The sequence below is a fragment of the Myotis nattereri genome (assembly GCF_964212035.1).
Source record: "Myotis nattereri genome assembly, chromosome: 12".
NCBI lineage: Eukaryota > Metazoa > Chordata > Mammalia > Chiroptera > Vespertilionidae > Myotis > Myotis nattereri.
The window spans coordinates 36,420,676-36,443,152 of NC_138087.1; the positions used below are offsets into that span (position 1 = coordinate 36,420,676).

Below are 22,477 nucleotides of genomic sequence, written 5' to 3' on the forward strand. Positions count from 1 at the left end.
GAGGGTTTGGTTTTAAAAGAACAAAGTACATGGGTGATTTTTTCATGATTTAGCCTCAGAATTGTTTAGCATCACTTTTATTGTACTCCCTTGGTTAAGTGAGACATAAAGGCCCACCAAGATTCAAAAGTAGAACACGTTGATTCCATGTGTTGCGTAGGTGCTGCTGTCAAACATTTACTTCCTGAATACCTTTCAGGTCAGGGTTAAGTCGTTCACTAGAACAAAGAAGCACAAACATGACCAAGTGAGCGTTTCTTATGAGTTATTACTGCTAACATAGCTTAGGATTTGAATCAGATTTGAAAGAAATGGCTTTATAAAAAATGCATTATATAAACCTGAACAGGAATTTTTCATCTTAGGGGAATTTGGGAGAGAACTCTTTTTACATACTTTTTTATTAAAACATATAGATTTAAGGGCAGAAGAGAGGGAGATTGAGTGTTTAAATCTTGGTATATGATGTCCACTAAGTTTCAGTATATTTTACAGGTTGTTTTGCAAAGACACTTGTAGAACATGTCGGTATGAAGAGCCTGAAGTCGTGGGCTGGTGTAAATCGAGGCGCCATCATTCTTTCTGGGTATGTGTAATGTGTGTCCTTCTCTGCGCAGGGTCCCCATCCTGAATGCTTGTTCGTGCAAAAGACTTCTCACATTTATTTCTCTGTTCCACCATTTGCTCGCCATAGTCCAGCATTACTTTCAGTCACTCATGATCTATACAAATATAGCAAATAGTAGAAAGCACATATAACTCTTTCAATCAGTCCTTGCAGTTTTTTTCATCTGCCCTCTTTTGGATGTCAAGGATCATAGAATTATAACATTCAGAGGAATCATTTAATTATCACATCACATTTATGGTTTTGACCAAAATGTATTTGTGTTCTTTTTTTTAAAAAGAAACATGTTTTTATTAATATTTTTAGAAAGAGAGGAAGGGAAATCGAGAGTGTCAGCTGCCTTCTGTATTTCAGTTGCCTTCTGTATGCCCCCTACTGGGGATTGAGCCCGCAACCCAGCCACGTGCCCTAACTTGGAATTGAATGGGTGCCCCCTCGGTGCAGGGGTTGATGCTCAACCAACTGAGCCACACCAGCCAGGACTGTATATATTTTTTAATGAATTAGTCTTGTCCTTAGGAAAATGTTGACAAGTTGTTTTTTAAATTGTGACTGAATTTACATGTAATTTTCATTCGTTGTTCTCAACTATTCTAAAAGGATTTAAAAGCATTTGCTTCTGAAGTCTGCACAAGTATTGTTTATTTCTAATTAAAATGGATAGGAAACTGATGATTTGTGAATTGAGGCATATGCTTTACTTGCATATTGTTCTCTAGACACCGTATGTTAAGTTTATAATTTACAGGTCATCGAAAATTTGTGTATTCTATTCCCAGATGAAACCATCTATTAAGAACATTCATTTAAAAGTCGGTTTGTTTGTAGATTGCTTTAAAGCAATCACTGTTGATTTTCCTTGCTCTATTACCGAGGTTTGGAACACATACTAATCTTGGTTTGAATTTCCCTCAGTATTTCACATGCAAATGCTATGCAATTTCATCTGTAATGTCGGTAAATGTTATGTTTGTTCAATATATAATTTAATTATATAATATACTTACAAACATACACATTCCATATGAACATTTCTTTTTTTTTAGTTATATCAATATCTACAAACATGGGCGACACATCATTTTGTTCATTTCCCATTAAAATTAATTTTTCAGTTGATGTTTAACACCCAGAATCTATGAGCTGAAACATGCAGTTTTTTTATATAAATTTCTTTATCAGACATTTGAAAGGTTACCATCTACTGACACATTCTTTCATTACACTTAATTAACTAGAAATTTCAACAGTGCCATAAAATTAATTTATAGAGATCGTTCATCAATCTGAGCTGCCCGTGGGTGGATTGCAAACATATCGGGGATGTTATAGGTTCTTATGGAACACTGCTTAGAATTGGAGCAGGAGCACATGAAGTATTTGGGGTTCGGAAGGGAAGATGAACCATAGATAACCTAATAATTTATTAATACAGTAATCATTTTTGTTTGGTTCTTAGAATATTGTCATGTGCTTGACTTGTTTGGTAAAATGATCTCCCTGCTTATAGTTTACTTTAAACTCTTGCAATTTTCTTTTTTTTTTTCTAAATATTTTTTGCATTAAGTGAAAAAGCATTCTGGGTGAAAAAGAAAATCGGCCTTGTGTGAAGTCTGAATACTAACCCAGGGAAGCAGAATTGTCTAACAGGCATGAGCTCTAGACAAACAGACTGGGTTCCAGTCCCAGCTCACTGTGTGGCCTTTGGTACTTTATTCAGCTTCTGAGTCTTAATTCTCTGGGTTTTAAAATGAAATAAATAATAGTTCTGTGTTGTTATAAAAAAATTAAATGAGATGATACATATAAAATACTTTTAGCATTATGTCTAATACACATGCTCAATAAATATCAACTTTTATCACTGTGCATTATGTGACTATGTGCTTAGCCAAGGTATTTAAAATAAAATTGCGTAGTGAGTCACAGATCTATTAAAAGGGCACTTTTCAGTTTCATAGGTGGCAAGCAATATTTGTTGCTTGTATCCCATGAGTGAGATAATGCTGCTTGGGGCTGCTAGCTTATCCTTCTCTTTCTCAACATGATGAAAGTTATAGGGACCAGGCACTTTAAAAAATGCCAAGTGTATGTTTAAGAAGTTCACATGTACATGTCCTTCAGAAGTGGGGGGGAAACAGGAATTTCATCCCTGGTGTGCTGCCTGAGTCCCAACCCCTATGTAAAGAGAAGGGCCTGCATGTAGCCTGCCGGGGTCCAGCCCCGGCCGACCAGGGGTTCCCAAAGGTGTAGACGGAGTCAGTGAAGAATCTTTAGTCTCCGTGGATCTTCCTGTGCCTGGCTGAGGCCACAGAGAAAGATCCAAGGCAAAAATGAGCCTTTATTTTATAGTCAGAGGTAAACAGGTAGTGGTTACCAAAGTTACACTATTCTTGTGAGTTTCACTTGTTTTTGTTCTTGTTCTTGCTGCACTTCCCTCAGCCCATTAGCTTCCCAGATAAGATCTAGGGAGGTCATAAGGTCAAACCTAATTATGCTAAGAGGACTGTGCCCTCTAAGCTGGGACTTGTTTGTGACTTTGCCAACAGGTCAGTCCATCCGAGGCTTAACCCTATACGGGCTCCCCACAGTAGCCCGCCTCTGGGGCCCCGTTCCCTGGTGTTGGATCACTCCAGCAAGGTCTCCGGAAGCAGAGCTGATGTTATTTTGTTTAATGACTCACACTGATTGAATGCTTCCTGAGTGTCAGGGTCTGGTTAGGTGGTGCTTTACATACAAGATCATTTGAGCCCCGAAAACAACCCTGTGAGGAAAAGGTGATTCTCTTGTTGATCCCACTTTACAGGTCAAGAGTGTTAGAGAATTTAAATAGCATTGCTCTTGGCTATTCAGTTACTGAGTGGCAGAGGCAGGTTTCAGATGTAGGCAGTAAAGCTCTTCACCCCTTCACTAAATGTTCTAGCTGCAGAGTTCAGTAAGGAGGCCGTTAACTGCTTCCCTTTCATGGCCCCACCTTTCTCTGTGCACCTGTTCATTCATGTGAATTCAGAGGCTCAGTGAACATTCTTGGCCATCTGTTCTGTACACGTGGTGCCATGGAGAAAAACACCAGGTTTCTGCTTTTGAGTTCAGGTGGAGAAGGGGAGATAGAATACACGTGGTAAAATAATTTTAAGGCAGGGTGTTAGCCCTAAGATAGTCAAAGTGAAAGGACCAATTCTGTATGAAACAGAGTTGCTCCTACTTTCCTTGAGTGACTCCACCAACAAGACTATGAAATGGTTTTTATTTATGTGGTTTTAGAACATAGGCTACTAGCCCTATCATTTATCTGATGGAAAAATGCGTTTATAGTTATAAGACTTGTCTCACAAGTCAATAAATTTTGTTTACTGTGGCTGCAGGTAGCACTGGCAGACAATCTAGGGATTTCTATGGAATTTAGTTTTCGTCTTCTCTCTTCAGCCTTCTCCAGAGTTCTGATCCAGAAGTTGCAAGCAAAGTCAAAGCTGGACTGAAAAGCCTGATCCCCACATTGCAGAAAAACAAAAGCACCAGCAAAGGAGTAGAAATGCTGCTTGAAAAACTGTCTGTGTAGATGGACACAATTACCAAGATGGAACCATTGTTTCTCGTCTGATCTGTTTTCCCAGAGTGGAGAGAAGGGCTAGGGGCCCACCACACTGGTGATTTGTGTACTCGGTGTATGTGCTACTGCTTTGTACATGAATTTATTTATAAAATGCTTTCTAAAAATGCCCTTTGAAAAAAATTCCAGCCATCTTCTATATCGTCTTGAGTAGTGAGTAAATCGCAGTGTGAGGAGTGATGTAAAGGGTTTAATGGTCAGATGCAGTGGGACCGACCAAATACATATAAAGTGGTTGCATGAGTTGCTTCAGGGGGAGACATCCTTTGTGAGCAGCAGTCTGAGAAGGCTCCATGGAGGGGGCGGGACTTGAGAGGGCCTCCGAGGAAAGCAGGATGTAGAAAAGAAGAGCTAAAGGGAGTTTTGAGGGCAGTGAGGTGGGACTTAATGGTTGTGAACTGAACTTCAGGAACTGTTCACCTTAGGGCCTGGATGGATGCAGGGAGGGGAGGGTAGCCTGCATCCAGGGCAGCCACATTCCTAGCTGCCTTATGGATTGGGTTCCACCGTAGATTTTGTTTGAAAGCTACTCGAGGAAATTAGGTCTAATAGGGAGAATGTGCTAGTCAGTGGTTGGCAAACTTATTAGTCAACAGAGCCAAATATCAGCAGTACAACGATTGAGATTTCTTTTGAGAGCCAAATTCTTTAAACTTAAACTATACAGGTAGGTACATTGTTATTAACTTAATTAGAGTACTCCTAAGGCTTAGGAAGAGCCACACTCAAGGGGCCAAAGAGCCGCATGTGGCTCGTGAACTGCAGTTTGTCGACCACGGTGCTAGGTGAGTAAGGGGATCATGATGGGTCGGGTTGGTAAGGTCCCGGTCACTGGGGAAATCTGCCTATCTTTGGGTCTGGGCTGTCCCTATAAATAGTTTCCTTTGATGACATTTTCTTCTGTGGGACTATCCCTAAAGTAGTGGAAACCTATAGGGTTTGAGTTAGGAAGTAGATGCTAATTTGTTAACAGTGCAGAAGTTTGAATTACATTCAGTTAGGATGTTTAAATTATGTAACTGCACTTGGCTTTTAGCAGCAGAGCTTGGAAGGTTTGGTAGACCATTCATGCTCAAGTAGCCTGCTGTAACATGATGCCCCCTGGAGTCTGTCACTGTAGCTACACTTGCTGGAGAATGCTGGGCCTTTCCTGACCAGACAACAGGGTCCCAGGACTACTCCCAGGACGTCACCTGCCACCTTCTCCTGCCTGGAACTTTGAACTCCACCCAATGCAAAAAAACTGACCTATTCATACTTCTCCTTGGCATGAAGCCCCTTAATCCCCACTACCCAGACCCCCACTACCCAGACCCCACCAGTGTAAGGGTGGGGTGGGACAGCTGGGGGAAAGGGATGGGGGGAAAGGCAACATCAGAACTTGCTTTTGTTTGAGTAATACATTGTGAGAGTGTGTTTTCCATATAAAGGGCCCATTCAGAAAGTGGGGGAACCTCACTCTTTTCTATCTATGAGACTAAAAAGATAAAGTGACATACAGAATTTTAAAAGTTAGAGTACTGTAAAGTGTATAATAAAAGCTGCAATCCTGCCTGGCCCTCCCCAGAAGCAGCTACTTCCAACTTGTTTAGCTTTGCTAAATTTTTAAATATATAGTTTTTGATGGGATTTTTTTTGAAGATGGAGGGATTTGTGTAGCAGTTAAGGCACTTTCTTTTGACTTCCTGTTATGGGACAATATAGATTAAGACTTAACTACCACTCCTGCCCCACTTTTTTTCTCTCCATGTTCCCAGTATAATTGCATCATTTTTGATAAATCAGTTATACTGACATAAATTGTGAAATATTCAAATAACTAGTAAACTGTCATTTCCTAAACCATTTTTATTTACCCTGGAATTAATAACTGTCTCATTTATTTTCATTTGCTTACTTTCCTACGTTCCTCTTATTTACCAAACTTTTATTAAATATATATTTTATTGGTTTTTTACAGAGAGGAAGGGAGAGAGATAGAGAGTTAGAAACATTGATGAGAGAGAAACATCGATCAGCTGCCTCTTGCACACCCCGCACTGGGGATGTGCCCGCAACCAAGATACATGCCCTTGACCAGAATCGAACCCTGGACCCTTGAGTCCGCAGGCCGACACTCTATCCACTGAGCTAAACCCGTCAGGGCTATTTACCAAACTTTTAATGAGAATCGCTTAAACTCTTCTGCAGCACGTACCATTCTCCTCTTTTATTCAGCCCACTAGACTCCCATGTTATTCTGATGTTCACAATCTTTACCCTGTGGCTCTGATATCCTGACTGGTCTAATTCAACATTTCACACCCAGTGTGATGAGTGGGTGCCAGATGTGCTGAGATTTTCACAGCTTCATTTATTATTCCACCGGGCTATACAGATATTTCCCTTGTGTGTCTAGTGCAATAGAGCACTGCTGTGAACTAAGCCTGGGCACATCCCTTTAGTCAGTGGTGGATTGGAAGGAGCCTGGCCCAGGAGCCCTAGAAGAGAAGTGGTGTTTCAGGGGAAGGTTTCCTAATAGACCCACAAGGAAGAGAGTCCCTTTCCCGCGGCTGGCTTTGATGTGTGCAGATCAGAGGCTTAGAGTGTGGCATGCAGCATCTTGCAGCTGAGAAGGTTAAAAGCATGCAGAGGATAGATGAGCAGCAACAGGTAGGAAGAATCTGGAATGATGGTGATGTTGAACTGCTGAACAAATCAGCCACTGAAGTGGCCTCCTCCTGTACCTCTGGTTATGTGAGAGAATAAACTCCCGTTTATCATTTAGACCATTCTGAATTGGATCTTTAGAAACTTGCAGCCAAACATGTGCTAAACTGATTGTCTTTGAATACTAATTTCCACACTATTCAACACAACTCAACTAGCGTTTCTACTCTCTTCATACGCCCTTCCTGGAGTCAGCTGGCTTTCTGGATGTCCTGAAGGATAGTTGCACAACCAGCACCATCATCTGGGCCTTCCCTCATTTCTGCTATGGAAAGCCCATTCCAGGATCCCATGCATTTCTTTTCCTTGCTGAACACCTTTGCTTGTTGCTATTGTTGTTTAATGGATCAGTTGATTGATTAATTAGGTTAAAACTTCTTGAATCTTTAGTAGCTTCCTGAGTAAGAATGCATATGTGGCAAAATGTTAAAGACTTTGCATGTCAGAATGTCTTTATTCTGCCCTTTCATATTTGATTACTTAATTTAGCTGGATATAGTTTGAAATTAATTTTGCCTTGGAACTTTGATGGCACTGGTCAATATTTTCTTTGACTTGCAGAATTGCTATGAAAGTCCAGTGCCACCCTAATCCTCAGTCTTTTGTATGTGGCCTTTGGGATGGGAGTCGGAGGGCAGGTTCTGAAAAGTCACAGGACTTCTTTAAATCCCCAGCTGCCTTATATGTCAGGGTCATGTGAACTGGTATGTGTTGTGTATGTCTGTTTATCATTCTTCATGCTGACATTTATTGAACTATTTTAGTTAGAAAAACAGAGCCTTTTTTTATTTCATTCTGGGAGCTGTATTTGTATTGTTTCGCTGATCCCCCAGCCTTGTTTTCTCCCTTCTTTCTCTTTGGCACTCTCCTTGTTGAGATTTTGAATGCTGGTTTGATCCTCTGGTTTTCCTTTTCAGGTCTTTGGCTTTTTGTTTTGCTTTTCTGGGTGAGCTCTTTCCTCCACACACTCTGCCAGTCCTTTCTTTGTAATACTCTTTTGTTGTTTTGTTGTTTCTTGGATAAAATGTCTCTGTGTCTCTGGGGATGTTGTATTTTGTGTTTATTTGTGTTTTTTTGAGTTGCTTTATCTCTTCTGCTATCTGCTTTATTTTTGTTTATTTTGGTCTTTTATGTTCAAGGCTTTCTTGGAGATCTTTGTCTTTATATACTAAAAACTGATCAGAAAGGGGGCAGGCTCCACCTTTCTATTGACTGTTCTTTGCCCAGGTGACTGGGTGTGGATTCTGCTGTTTCACTGGCGTCCTTCAGATGTCAGGATCTCTAAGCCTTTTGTCCTGGGCCATTCATTGCCTCTAGACAGAAATCTACCTGACAGCCAGTATTCTCTTTGCTCAATACTTGGTGCAGATTTTAATTAACCCACCTGCTCTCAGTTCAGTGCCTCTCTTTCATGCTCTCTTTAATCTAAAGTCCCCTGGTCTGGAGAAACTAAACCAACATGAGTCCATAAAATAAACTGTCAGCCTTCTGCCAAGGTGTGGCGTGGTAATCAGTTTTAGCCACTACCCCTGTTTTCCATTCCAGGCTTCACCTGAGTTTTCCCCAGCATCTGGTGTCTCTCATTGCCGGGACTTGCTGTATATTCCTGTGAGAATGAACCATCCTTCTGCACGCACTCGGTCCTCAGCTTTCTCAGCCCTGCTACTTTCTGCACAGCTTCCTTCGCTGCTATTGCTCTCCATCTGATGGTCTCTCCGGTTCACTTTGTTCCTGTGAGTTTATACATTCTAAGCAGAAATCTACGAATAGTCTCAACCAAACTCAAAACAACGCACCTGGAGGGCTTATTTTCCATGTAAGATCTTGCTGGGTTTGAAATGTCTTTAATTTTTAAATTGAGCTTTTTGTAGTTTCCAGGTTTCCCCAGGGATCAGACACTGCCTGGAAGGAAGAACCTTGTTTTCCCTTTAATCGGGGTGATGTGTGTTTGCGGAACAGAAATAAGGGCCTCTTGAAGGAAATGGCTTCCTGCGTGCCAAACTCAAAGCTCTTTAACATATGAGATGGCACTTCTGTTTTTGTTTTCAATGAAAATTTGAAAAGGTCACATCTTAATTATAGCAGATTAATCAGTCTGTAGAGACATGTGTATTTCAGTGGTTCTCAGCCTTTTGGCCCATTAAATACAGTTCCTCATGTGACCCAACCATAAAATTATTTTTGTTGCTACTGCATAACTGTAATGTTGTGAATCGTAATGTAAATATCTGATATGCAGGATGGTCTTAGGCAACCCCTGTGAAAGGGTCATTCGACCACCAAAGGGGTCGTGATCCACAGGTTGAGAACCACTGATTTAGAATAATGGTTAGAGCACACAATCTCAAAAAGAGCAGCGGTTAATACTGAGTCACTAATCATAAACTATTTCTATACCAAAACTGAAGAAGTAAACAAACACAGAAGTCCTCCTCTTGCACTCTTTTCCTCACCTCTGGATTGCTTAACCCGAGGGAACTAAGTTTCTAATCACCTCCATCAGTTTGTGCCCCCCTCACATTTGTGTGTAGAAATCCTAATCCTCCAGAACTGCAGAATGCGACTGTCTTTGGAAATAGGGCCTTCACAGAGGTGGCTGGTGGAGTGAAGTCATGGGTTGGCCCTCACCCAACATGGCTGGTGCCCTTGGGAGAAGAGAGTCAGACACACATAAAGGAAAGACCATATGAAGGCAGAAGACCATTGACAAGCCAAAGGGTGAGGCCTGTGCGTGCCACCCACCCTGCTAGCTCCTTCATCTGGGATTTCAGATAAATTTCTATTGGTTAAGCCCACCAGTCTGTGGTGTTTGGTACAGCAAACTACACCATCTCTCCTTTTCTAAATCTAAAGGCACCACCAAAGTGTCCCGAATTCCCTAACCTTTTCCCAGATGAATAGTCTTTTTTTTTTTTTTAAATCAAGATGAATAGTTTTAAACAGGAGATACAGTTTGCTGTTTGCATTGCATGTCTGATGATTAGTAACAAAATGTCTGCCCTGCATTCCCAAGTGTTCCAGCAGACAGTGGCTGCTGTGTACATGTATGTACAACAAAGGGTTGCCTTAAAAGATAGGGCCCATATTCCCACTCCCATCCCCTATAAAGTGACGGTGTTTGGAATCCTTCATCAAAATGTTTTATCCAATTTTAAACATGGAGTCATGCCAATTGTTGAATGTAAGTGGACAAAGCGAACTGCGATAACGTGCTAATGCGAAATATTGGTCCATGCTGTCTTGTTCTTAGGGGAATTGATTATGCCTTGGGGGAAATGATTAGCTCTTGGCTGTACTTGATATGTGACAACTACTTGAGTGGAAGGCTGGGAATCTGGTAGGGTTATGAGAATCATTTTGCCTTGTGTTCTTGGTGACTATAATTAAAAGTAATGAATAATTTAGATGTTTTAAATGACTTCCAGATGCTTAAAAACAGACTTTCCTTTTAGATAGAAATTCTCTGGCATTTAAAACTCATTGGTATACGTACCGGTAAAGACATTGGCTTGCTGCTTGCTATTCTACCCAACAGTGGGCAGTGATAGAAAGAACAAACATGATTCTTACAGACCTGTGTAACAGCACGAAAGTGCTTCTGAGGAAATGGACAAGTCTTGAGTTTTCTTTTTCTTGCCAAGTCAACTATTCTGCCCTATCTGTGTTGCTTAATATTTAAGTCTAGTTCTAAACATAGACCCATTGGAATCCGCTGTGTCTGCTTGTAATAGCTTGGTGGACGTTTGTTTTGGTCTGTCTCCCACATTTTGCAGTCATCCTGTTTGGGTGGGGTGAAGTCATCATAACCTGCTTCCGCTGGCGGCACATGACCCAGGTCTCCCAAGTCAACACCATTCCCCTGACCACAAGGATTAGTTCATGGGGTGAAGTGTACTCATTAGTAAGCAGCATCAAATCAGAATTTGGCGGAGGCCCAAACCCCAGGCATTTGGAGTTCTGGGGCTTATAAATCATGAAAGATACTCTCCCTTCCCCTAGGATCTCGGCTCCTTAGCCTGTTGCCGCCTGCCTGGATGTATGTCACCAGTTGTACAAACCAACTATTTTTGTCTTATTTTAACCTCTGAAAGGATGCATCTTACAGTTGATGGCATCTTGGCATGATCCTTTTTAATAGGCAACTTTTTTTCTCTCTTATTTTTTTAATAAGTTTTTTTATTGACTTCAGAGGAGGAAGGGAGAAAGAGACATCAGTGATGAGAGAATCCTCTTTCAGCTGCCTCCTGCACGCCCCCTGGGAATCAAGCTTGCAACCCTAGCACATGCCCTGACTGGGATCAAACTGTGACCTCCTGCTTCTTGGGTTGACGCTCTACCCCTGAGCTACACCAACAGGGCTAGGCAGCTTTTTTTCTTAGTGACACAAAATAGTGGTGGGTTTTTACAGTCAGGGCATGTTACAATTGGTAAAATACAGTATTCCGTCTTTTCCTCTATCTAGCCTGCTTGCTTTTCTGTACATTTTTACTCCTCTCAAAACTTTTCTTCGTTGCTAGATTCTTATGTGTCTCCTGCTATGTATTTGCAGGCTTCACCCTTTGGAAATTGAAAATCAAGTAAAATTAGAGACATGTAGGACAGTGACTGGGAGCTCTGGCTCACCCACTTTGTCATTTTTGAGCAAGATACAGAGCCTCTCTGATTCTGTTTCCTCATTTATGGAAAGATGATGCACATTTCGCTGGCTCACTGTGTGAAGTGAGCTTATGTACATACAGGACCTAGAACTGGGCCTGACACACAAACACGGGGCTTACTTTTGGGGCCAGGCTTACATTTGGGCAGGTAGAATCATGGGAAATTTGGGGGTTGCTGAAAAGGCCTCTGTGACAACTGTGAAACCATGACATGGAAATCAAAGTTCCCATCGTTGAGATTTTTAATATCAAACATTTCAGCAACCCTTGCCCCAAAATGCAAAATTACATTTGTACTCCTGAGTATATATTGGCTAAGAAGTCATATAGAAGCCCATGAATTCACCATGTATAGATGCTTATTTTACAATCTGAAACAGCTGTATGCATTTGAATAGTAGTTAAATGTGTGAGCCACTGTCATTCCATTTGTAGCTGGTACCTGGGTTAAGGTGGGGTTTGCAGGCTCCTTGCATTGTTTCTGCCCACAGGTTAGCAAGCGGAGGGTGAAGGCAGGTGAGACCAAATTGACTATTTTTAAAAATGCAAACAATCCTTGTAGGAATAACACCTTTAGCTGTTATCTGTAGTTAACATCTTCCTTCAAAGTCTATCAACTTGTTCAAGTAGAATGCTGAGGGCTAGACAGGTTGGAAAGGGAGTTGGTGTCCTTGGAGAAAGCATAAGGGGTACTTTGGGATCACTTTCCTGGGCCAGTAGGCCTAGGTACAGAAGAGAAGTGGGGGGCTTCACCTTAGATAGTGGTCTTGGCATCCAGAGATGGCGTTGGTCGCACCAGGAGACGGGGTGTGCTAACTCCAGGCAATGGTTCTAGAGAGGAAACAGCCTTAGACTAGCTTGGAAATCTTGGACCCTGTGTGAGTTCTGCCACTTGCTAGGCAGGTGATGTTGGTTATCAGTTCTTTCATCTATAAAACAAGGCACCTGCCTCATGTTCCCTCAGTTTACAAAGACTTTTTAAACAGTAACATTCTCTACAGCTGTGGAGAGCCGTACCTCGCGAAAAGCGCTGGGAGTTTGTTTTCAGAGGATCCTGGCTCTGACCAAGAATGTGGGTAAGTCACAATCTTTAGGAACTTCTGTTTTGTGTTATTTTTAATCTGTAAAAATAGAGATAATACCTGAAAATCTCAGAGGGTTGGGGTCAGAATCAATGAGATTGTGCTTGAGAAGGTGCCTTGTAAAATTGGCCGGTGTTTGTACGATTCCCCAGGTAGAATAGATAATCCGTGCTCTGTCTGATTCCCAAGTCACAGGATTGCAGTGTACAGATGCAACTTTTTAAAAAATCACATGTTAAGTAAAATTATCCAAAGCCTAGAACTAAGACGAAAAGATTTGCTCCATTCAGAGACATCCTAGAGCACCGTTTACAAAACTACAGGCTATTTGACTTTTCGGGGGGGTGGGGGGGGCTTTGTTTGACATATTAGTTTATTAATTAGGGCCTAGACCAGGGGTGGGCAAACTTTTTGACTCGAGGGCCACAATGGGTTCTTAAACTGGACCGGAGGGCCGGAACAAAAGCATGGATGGAGTGTTTGTGTGAACTAATATAAATTCAAAGTAAACATCATTACATAAAAGGGTATGGTCTTTTTTTTCAATAGTTTTATTCATTTCAAATGGGCTGGATCCGGCCCGCGGGCCGTAGTTTGCCCACGGCTGGCCTAGACTCTGGAAAGGTAAGTTATATAGAATATCAATAAGTTGCAAACAATTTCTGTCTAAAGTAGGGATGACTCCAAAGATAAGTTTTATTGCCTTGTAGAAAGAACATGAACCAGTATTGATATAACTGCAATCTTATTTTAGTAATCTTTTGTTGAATATGTAAATATATATATATTTTAGAGGAAGAAAAAAATAACTTTCCCTCTACCCTTCTAAGATGGAGAAGAAAATATCTATGGTGCCTACATGTGATATATCTTTAAATCTCTGTGTCTTCTTTTTCATACTATTAAGATAACTTCTATCTATGCTCAGTTTATAAATATATTTTATGTCCCCATAAACCCAGGGGCTCCCACTCTTTCCCTCTGGGTGGTACAAACACTATCTGTTCCATTCCCTTTCACTCATCTTTCCTAGGGACTTGCTCAGAGATAGAAATAACTTCCAGTTAATTATGTGGAAGGGGTACCCAGTCCTTCCACCAGGGCTGCGGTGGGCGATGTTCTGACTCGCCATAGAAGCAGGTAATGGCTGTGCTTTGATTCTACAGTATAACAAACACTGCATTGGGGATTAAGTGAGAGATCACTTGGCAATAGGCATTTAAGGGCTGGTCTGGGAATTGAAGGATAACTATGGTAGAGTGAAAAGATCTGTGTGCCCCAACAACCAGTGTGTGCGGTAGGCTGAGCTAGTCAACCTTTCTGGGTCTTCTGTCCTCTGTAAGAAAAGGGGCTTGGAATAGACCCGGCGATTTTTCAGATGAGATCCTGGAAGACCCAGGGTGCCTGGATGCCTTGGGAGCTGTGGGGTGGGGGGAGGCAGGGGCAGAGTAGATGGGGCTCCTGACCAACTACCTGGACTCCTTTGGGAGCAGCCCCACTTACATCTGTTTAACATGATCTGACTTTGAGTAAGATTTCTCTTTGTAACAGGGTTCTGCTGCTAAAAAACAAACAAAAAGTTAGAAAACTACTCATCAGCATCATCTCCCCCATCTGGATGAAACAGTCTGAGTGCCTGATTGCAGTCACCTGCACGCGTGCTCAAGGCCAGGTACCCTGTGCCCCGTGCAAAAGCAGTGCCGGGAAGGGAAGTGCTGGCAGCAGATTTCCTGGGAAGCCCAAGGTGCTTAAGTATCAGGGCCCCTTTCCAAAGCCTGCTACCTAATATTTTATTCACAGTTTAATGTTTTCCTTAAAGGGAGATCCTAAATTGTACAAGCTTCAGGCCCCACAAACCCTGGGTCCTCCCTTGCATTAGGCCCGAGCTTCTCTGGTGCAGACACCACTGCAGGCCTGTCTTGTGAGCTGGAAATGCAGTCTTAAGACAAGCCAGCCACGGGGAGTGCGTGGGGCTGCTTTGCACTCACCCTTATTAAGTGACAGCAAAACCAATGCTACATTTTTCCTGTTAATGAGGAACGGATGTAAAATATCGTTAGTACTCATCGTTCGTCTGAGAAGCATAGCTAAACTGCCTCGGTGGAAATTCTGCTCCACCACTTTCTAGTTATGTGACATCCACACATTAACCAACCTCTGCAAGCCCAAGGTTTTTGTTGTTCTTCTCCATCTACAAAAAGTGACAATTCCCCATAGAATTGTGAAGCTTAAACAAGATACTGTTGTGTTGTGTTTAACCCAGTTGCTGGACACCCCAGTTCCTGGACACCCAGAAAACACGCATAAGTTTTAGTTTTCCTCATTGCTGTCATTAAGTCACTAGTTCAGGCAGAAACAACTAGTTGTCTATCTTAGTACCTCTAAAACAACTTCAGTTTTTAGCTGGGAGCCTGTGCCCAACTCAGACATTTCTAGCCTTCACAGAAAAGATTTTTGTCAGTGAAGTGTAAGAGGAAGTGTTGTATTCGGGTAGGAAATCACGTTAAAGGAGACAGAGCCCTTCTCTGGTCTTTTCTCTGTCCTGCTCTTTTGAACTTGGATGTGATGGCTGGAACTCTAGCAGCCACATTGGATCACAGAGACAGGTTTTTGCCTTAGGGATGGAGTAGTGAGCAGAAAGGAACATGGGTCTCTGACAACTTCATGGAGATGCTGTGCTAGCCGCAGAATGCAGCTCTGAAGGTCTTTTATAAAGGCAGTTCTCAAATCACCTGCAGGCCTTATTAAAACAGAGTTTTGAGTTCCACCTCCAAAGTTTCTGATTCAGTAGACACAGATAGTTTAAAGCCTGGGTCTGCATTTTTATTTTTTTATATATTGTTTTGATTTCAAAGAGGAAGAGAGAAGGAAAGAGAGAAACATCAATGATGGGAGGGAATCATTGATCTGCTGCCTCCTGCACACCCCACACTGGGGATCGAGCCCAAAACCCAAGCATGTATCCTGACCAGAAATGGAACTGTGACCTCCTGGTTCATCGATGGATGCTCAACCACTGAGCCATGCCAGCTAGGCTGGGTCTGCACATTTTTAACCAGTTCCTAGGTGATGTGGATGGTGTGCTGGTCCCAGGACCATGTTCTGAAAACCAAGATGTTATGTGTTAGGGAAATGAACATTTATCTTGTTTAAGCCACTATTAGTTTGGGGCTATTTTGTTACTTAAAATGAGTTCTACACATTATTTAACTTCAGTAACTACTTATTCTGCTAAGTAATAAAAAGCAAAATTATTAAAATGCCACTCAACGTGAAACCGAGATGAGGTGAATTGCAAATTGAATTTTTGGTCTCTGCACCATTCTTTTGTCAAATGAGTACTGAGCTCCTGGTATGTGCTAGGCATATACAGAATACTATGTGAACAGCAGTTACCTCCTCACTGCCACGCATGTGGATTTCAGCTGAGACAGACTCACTGTAACCAATGTCTGCAGGAGAGTGATGCACTAAGCCAGCGACTTCCCTTCACCCAATTAGTCTGGAATTGGAGAGGACACAGGCCCGGAGGGGTGCTTGGAGACCACCCAGTGCAGTGGTGATCACCTCACCTGCACACTGGAATCGCCTAAGGAGCTTTAAAGTACTAACGCCTGTGCCTGTCTCCAGGATTTTCATTGCTCTGGGCGCGCCGGGTCTCTGGATTGTTGGAAGTTGCCTTGGTGATTCTAGTGTGCATCCTCGGTTGAGACCCACTGATCTAAACCAAGCCAGAGAGAGGAGGTGACTGCCCCAAGGTGGTATAGCGGGTCAGAGGCAGGTCTGCCATCCTGCCAAGTGCCCTTCAGATGCCTGGCTGGCTCTGGGAACCTGGCCAAGGCTGGGTACCCCACCAGGCCAATCCTCCTTCGCCTGTCATCGTCAGTGACATAGGATGCCTGGTGCTCCAGGCGCGCTTCTGCTCCCAGCCCGGTGACAAAGCTCGCTGCAGCTCATCAGTTTCCCTAACAAGATTTTCCTTAGTGACAGGGAAACAGATCATTTTAATTAGCATTAGATAATGAATTTAAACAGCACTGAAGTAATTTCCAGAGTCTCCCTTAACTGCCCTAAATAACATCATGCGGGAGGTACTGAGGGGGATTTATTGCTGAGAGATGTCTGGCAAGGGCCCAGCTGAAAGTCTCCTTACCTGGGGTTGTGTTCCCTGGTTCTACTGGGAACATGCAGTTGGGTTGGAACCAGGGGCTGTGAGGGCTGCGGACTCGGATGTCATCTGGTGTCCTCACCCCTTACCAGGTATGCACATCTTCCTGTCTGCTCGTCCCCAGTGACCTCAGCTCAGACCCTGCTGGCGACAGGGAGTTCATTCTCAATCTCCCGGGAACCTCTCTCCACTCAGGAAGTCATTCTATTCAGCTGACAGGGTCCCCTGTAACTTCCCGCCTTGATCCCACTTCTGCTCTGGGAATTGGTTCCTACCCTCCACTCTCAGGGGAGCCGTGCAGCGTCTGAGGGCACCCTGGGCGGTTGAGTGGGTGTGTGTTTGGGAGGAATAGTGCTGCTGTTCGCCTCTGGCTGCAGGGACTGGGACAGTCACATTATCCTCGTGGCCCTGGAAGAGTCTGTAAGCGGATTTCCGCTTCACCTAGATTTCTGTGAAATTGGCAGTAGATATTTTTGATTCATATTTCTCTGAAAGGAAAAGGAAAAGGAAAAAGAAAAATCTTGCCAACCTTTAAGACATTAGGCTCTGGACATGCTCATCTTGTCATTATGGTGTTAGGGTCTCCCAGGCCCTATTCTGACGTAGAAAGAGGTGTTCTGCCCTCCCCCCTAGCCTCACAAGTTGTATCACCGGACCTGAGCTGCTTTATGGTAACATGAGTTGGTAACTTGAAATCACAGGAGCTAAAGACTCTTAGGTTCCAGTTTTCTTGCATCTTTTGAACATAATTTTCATAAAGTGAGATAGTAAGAGATAATTACCTAATAATGGCTTCTGTGTTGGGGGGGGGGCATAGATAAAGTGTTCATTTTGCTTGGTCTTTGCTTTAAGAAAGAATCTTTGAAGTTTGAATACTCATTTGAGGTACTGTACAACCACATCCCTGTCTCTAAGTTACGGTTGCTATGACATCAACTGGTGTCCTGCTGTGCAATTTTGACACTAAAAGCCTAGTTAGCATTGAACTCTGTAGGTTAAGGGCTTGGTTCCCAGCAGGACTACCTTTTCCTTAATTGCCAGCCTCCTGCACTTCTGACCACTGACTACAGATTCACAGTTTTCCACAATAGCCTCAGGTTCGATCCTTCACTAGAATGACTCACAGAGCTCAGGCAAGCACTGTGCTTATAACGACAGCTTTCTTACAGAGGGTAGCCAGATGGAAAAATGCATAAGCCGAGGCATGGAGGGTCTGGAGTGCAGAGTTTGGTGGAGTCGGGGCCCATCACCCTCTGTACATATTTGTGATCACCAATCAGGAAGCTCCATTTAGCTCAATGTCTAGAGTTTGTGCTGGGGTTTTATTTTGGGGGCATGAGTGATGGAATCATTAGCCATGTGATTGAACTTAATGTCCAGCCTCTCTCTCCTCCCTGGAGGTGGGGCTGGCTCGAAGTTTCAACCCTCTGATCACATCAGTCTCCTGGTGACCAGCTCCCATCCTGAACCATGTCATCTCTCAACATAAACTCCCGTGTGATCCAAGAATCCTATATAATAAAGATGTAATATACAAATGGCCGTTACGCCATGAAGCATATCGACCGACCGACCGACGGCATAACGACCGGATCACGGATCAGCAGGAGGGTGGGGCAGCGACCTACAAGTGGGCAGCAGAGAGCTACAGGAGGGGCCAGGGCAGCAAGCTATGGGGGAGGGGCGGAGGGAGCTACTGGAGGGTGGCAGCGAGCTACTGGCACATGGATTCGTGTGCAGGGCTACTAGTTCATGAATAACAAAAACACTCTACAAGGATTGAGCTTCTCCTTCCTGGGAACCAGTGGCAAAGCCAGTCAAATTTATTGTACAACAAAATGATTCAACTAAACATGCTTGCAGAGTAGTGGGAGGGACAAGTGAAGTTCTGTCTACAGTGTACCGACTATTACACTCTGTCAGTACGTGCCCCATAGTGTGTGAAATAGACTTGAATCAGTAGTTGCTTTATTTGGTCCCCACATATTTCTCACAGGGTTGTATGACACCTGTGTTTAAAAGATTGCCCTCTTTATTATACAGTGAATTATTAAATGTATTACACATTTATGTCACATGCACAAACTCATGATCTATCATTACCATACTTTATAGGTAGTAGTTTTCAAGGTGACTTTGGCTATATCTGATTTTCCTTACTGACTTTAGAGCCCAGCCTCCATGTAAAATGTTACTCTATTATGCAATATCCCAAGAAAACTCTCCCATCGCTTTCCAGAAATTTGCTCATCTAAATTCGACCATTTCTGGTGACACAGAGTCAATCCATTCCATTGCTGGGCAGCGCTCACGGTTCCAGAGTAGTTTCTACGTTGAACCAAATCTGTCCCCTGGCCTGTGGCGTCTCACATTGGACACCTTCTGTTAGCAGAGGACTTTCAGTATTTAAAAACAGAGATCCTGAGTCTCTAAGTGTTCTCCCCAAAGCAAACATTCCCTGGTTCAACCAGTTTTTCATACATTCTTCTGCATACATAGTTTTAGGACAACCTCATTAGCCTTCTCATGTCCCTTTGTATAGCACAGGGCCAAGAACTGAATACAGTACTTCAAGAGTGGTTAGGCAATTACAGCACAGTTCTTACACTTCCTGATTTGACATAATATGCCTGTTAATTCAGTCATTCTATTATTACACTTTTTTAGATGAACTATAATTCCTCCACCATTTTACAGATTAAGCAAATGCACGTGGTGGTCACATGTTCCTCAGATACCTAGCATCCGTCTCCCTTTCTCCTGGTAACTTTATGAAAAAGCAGCATGGTTTTCCCTGGGCCAGCCACTTCCTCATGGTCAGTCTCTGCACACAGATATGGGAGTATAACCCAGGACTAACAATCGGCATTCTATTCATCTCATCAAAGCGATGGGATGCTTGGCTTAACCTACTGGGAAAGAGGGGCTCTCTTCCCACATTGTTGCAATGCTGATATGATCAAAAACAAAACAAGACAAAAAACCCCAAAACCTTGAGTTACTACTGAGCAAAGCCAACATGGAAGAAGATGGGATAGAGGGAGAGAGACGAGCGTTTCTGACATCACTCGAGCTCAGGTTCCAACTCTGCCTGCAGGTAGGTTTAACGTGGACTTGTCAGTTACTTGAAGTTGCTGGGTTTTGTTTGTTGGCTTAAACCAGTTTTAGCTTTAGTCAAAAGAGTCCTGACTGACATATCTACTTTCTCTTCAGTGGTGTGGTGGTACATGTTTACCATCCTCTTGTGGCCTGGTTTGCAGTGCTTATTATTTCTGTGGTCTAAACACCCCTCCATGACCAATTTCAGTCTAACGACATGATGTCTGCCTGCTCACATGGTTTCTGAAAATGTAATGATCTCTCACAAACCAGCTTCAGCACACCGAAGCGTCTGAGTTCTTACTCAAGTTACTAATAAAATTTTGATCGAGCCAAGGATCAAGTTCAGAAGCCAATTAGAGAATTTTCTTATGCTGCCCAAGTTGTCATGGACACACCAATCGACACACACACTTTGGACAAGCCCAACAAGCCACAACTTGAACATTTTACTAACATCCAGCTCATGTTTCTACTTTGTCCCACCTCATGAAAGAATGTCAGAAATTTTGCTAATGGCCAATCCTCTATATCCTTCTATACTTTGCTCTGTCAATCCAGTCACCATGATAAATGAAGTCACCTTGTCATAGCTTGGTTTAATGACTCTGCCCCCCTGAAGACCACTGCTTTCCATTTTAAAGGGCAAACTATGCTAAATACTCCGGACTTGGATTTTTATTACTTGCCATTGGTCTATTGTTTCTGGAGTCTGTCCTACTCCCCACTTGGAAAATTTGAACATTGCCTGTGTCCAGTCTTTCCTCACTTTCACAGATAATTTGGGGTATGTGTCATGGGAGAAATCAGAAATGATTGTACTTGGAATTTTGTTGTTTTTATTTTTGTAATTTTGCCAACATCTATTTTCCCTCTGACAGATCTGCAAGTTCTTATGGGTCTAGAAGCCTGCCTCAGAAAAGAAACTGGAGTTCTTTTTTAATCTGTTCAGTCTTGAAATGTGTGACTTTCTTAATGTTTGCTGTAGCCTTTTAGATAAGAACATACTCCCACGGGTAGAATTTCTCTCCTTTTGCTTCACTTAAACGTTCTTCTCTGTGTCTATTTCAGATCTATGGATTTCCAATTAAGACTCTACCCTCTTTATATTTTGTGACTCTCCTTTTCCTACTACTAGATATTTCTTTTGAATGATTCAACTTTCCATTGGGCCGTACCATAGGTGAGATCCTCAACCCACAAGGTTTTCTTGACATCAGTAGGACTATAGTTCCCTTGGGTTAAAATTCCAAGTTTACTGTGATCATTCCTAATCTTTTGTGCATCAGTATAAAGATGTCTGAGGTCATAAGCACTACATCTAAATGCATTTTCCATGATTTCCTCATGGGAATTACTGCCGTTTTATCTAGTCATCTTCTTTACTTATGCAGTTCCCAAATTCCTTATACCAGCTCTCCTTGGGGAAAAGAATGTGAAAGTAAGACCTCTATAACCAAGTTCCTCAGTTGCCAAACCAGGTAGCAGTAGGGCATAGTGGCTATAGCATTCAAAAGGGAGTCTTTACTCTTGGCTTCTAGTCCTACCCTGGCAACTTGCTAACTGGGACCTTGGACAAGTGACTTTGATTCTCTGAACTTTGCTTTTCTCACTTGACAGGTGAAAATGGTAATATCTTCCCTGCTCATATCACAGAGTTATGTTCAGAATGAAATGAGATGGTGTACGTAGAAGTATTTGTGAACTGAGCATTACACATAGGTGAGCTACTGTTAATAGTTCTTATGAAATGTGAAATTAAGGTAGATTTGTGGAATTTCAATATAGCATTATCCACTCATGATCAGAAGTTTTTATTTCACTGATACAGCATCACAATGGGAGGAGAAACATGACTAATCAATTTGCTGAGCTCACTCATCTTCATTTGGTCTTTTTTTTTTTTTTTATTTTAGAGAGGAAGGGAGAGGGAGAGATAGAAACATCAATGATGAGAGAGAATCATTGATCAGCTGCCTCCTACAAGCCCCTCACTGGGGATCAAGTCCACAACCCTGGCATGTGCCAAATTTGGACCTGGTCAATGCAATAATTCCTTACCAATTTGAAATAAATACTATGGGAAATGGGCTTTTTATAAGGGATTTACAAGTTAAAGCAAAGTAATTTAAAAGTCATTGGTTATATGTGAATAGTTTGTGGATCATGTTAGTCTGGAAGACAAATGATTATAAAAACTCATAGGGCATGGAATGAGGAATGTTAAAGCAAACCTAAGCGGGAAGACCCATCTGCAGTCACACCAAGTTAACATAGCCTCCCAGCTCTTGTTCACGTGCACAGAGGTGGAAATAAAGTCGAGAAGCTCTGTAAGAAATTCTTTCCTGGGCAAATTAAACCTGTCCTAAGAGTAGCTAAGAAGTCCATTTTCAGTCATTATTAGGATCTTGTGGCCTCCAACCCATGCGTTCACATAAGAATCCTTGACAAACCTGGCACCGGACTGTGGGAAGAGCCTCATCCTAGGTCCTGGTGTCACCATTGTTGCCAGTGGTGCTGTAG

At 42.5% G+C, this 22,477-nt stretch overlaps 1 protein-coding gene across 2 annotated transcripts in view; it reads left to right on the forward strand.

Moving 5' to 3' along the window:
- The window catches only part of PUM3 (pumilio RNA binding family member 3), a 41,963-nt gene extending 37,615 nt beyond the window's left edge, over window positions 1-4,348 (forward strand). For both annotated transcript variants that reach the window (XM_081103233.1, XM_081103234.1), the window contains exons 17-18: window positions 496-586; window positions 4,055-4,348. In XM_081103233.1, the coding sequence (XP_080959359.1) occupies window positions 496-586; window positions 4,055-4,187 (224 nt within the window). In that variant the 3' untranslated portion in view covers window positions 4,188-4,348. The remainder of the gene's footprint in view (window positions 1-495; window positions 587-4,054) is intronic.
- Window positions 4,349-22,477: the final 18,129 nt, after the last annotated feature.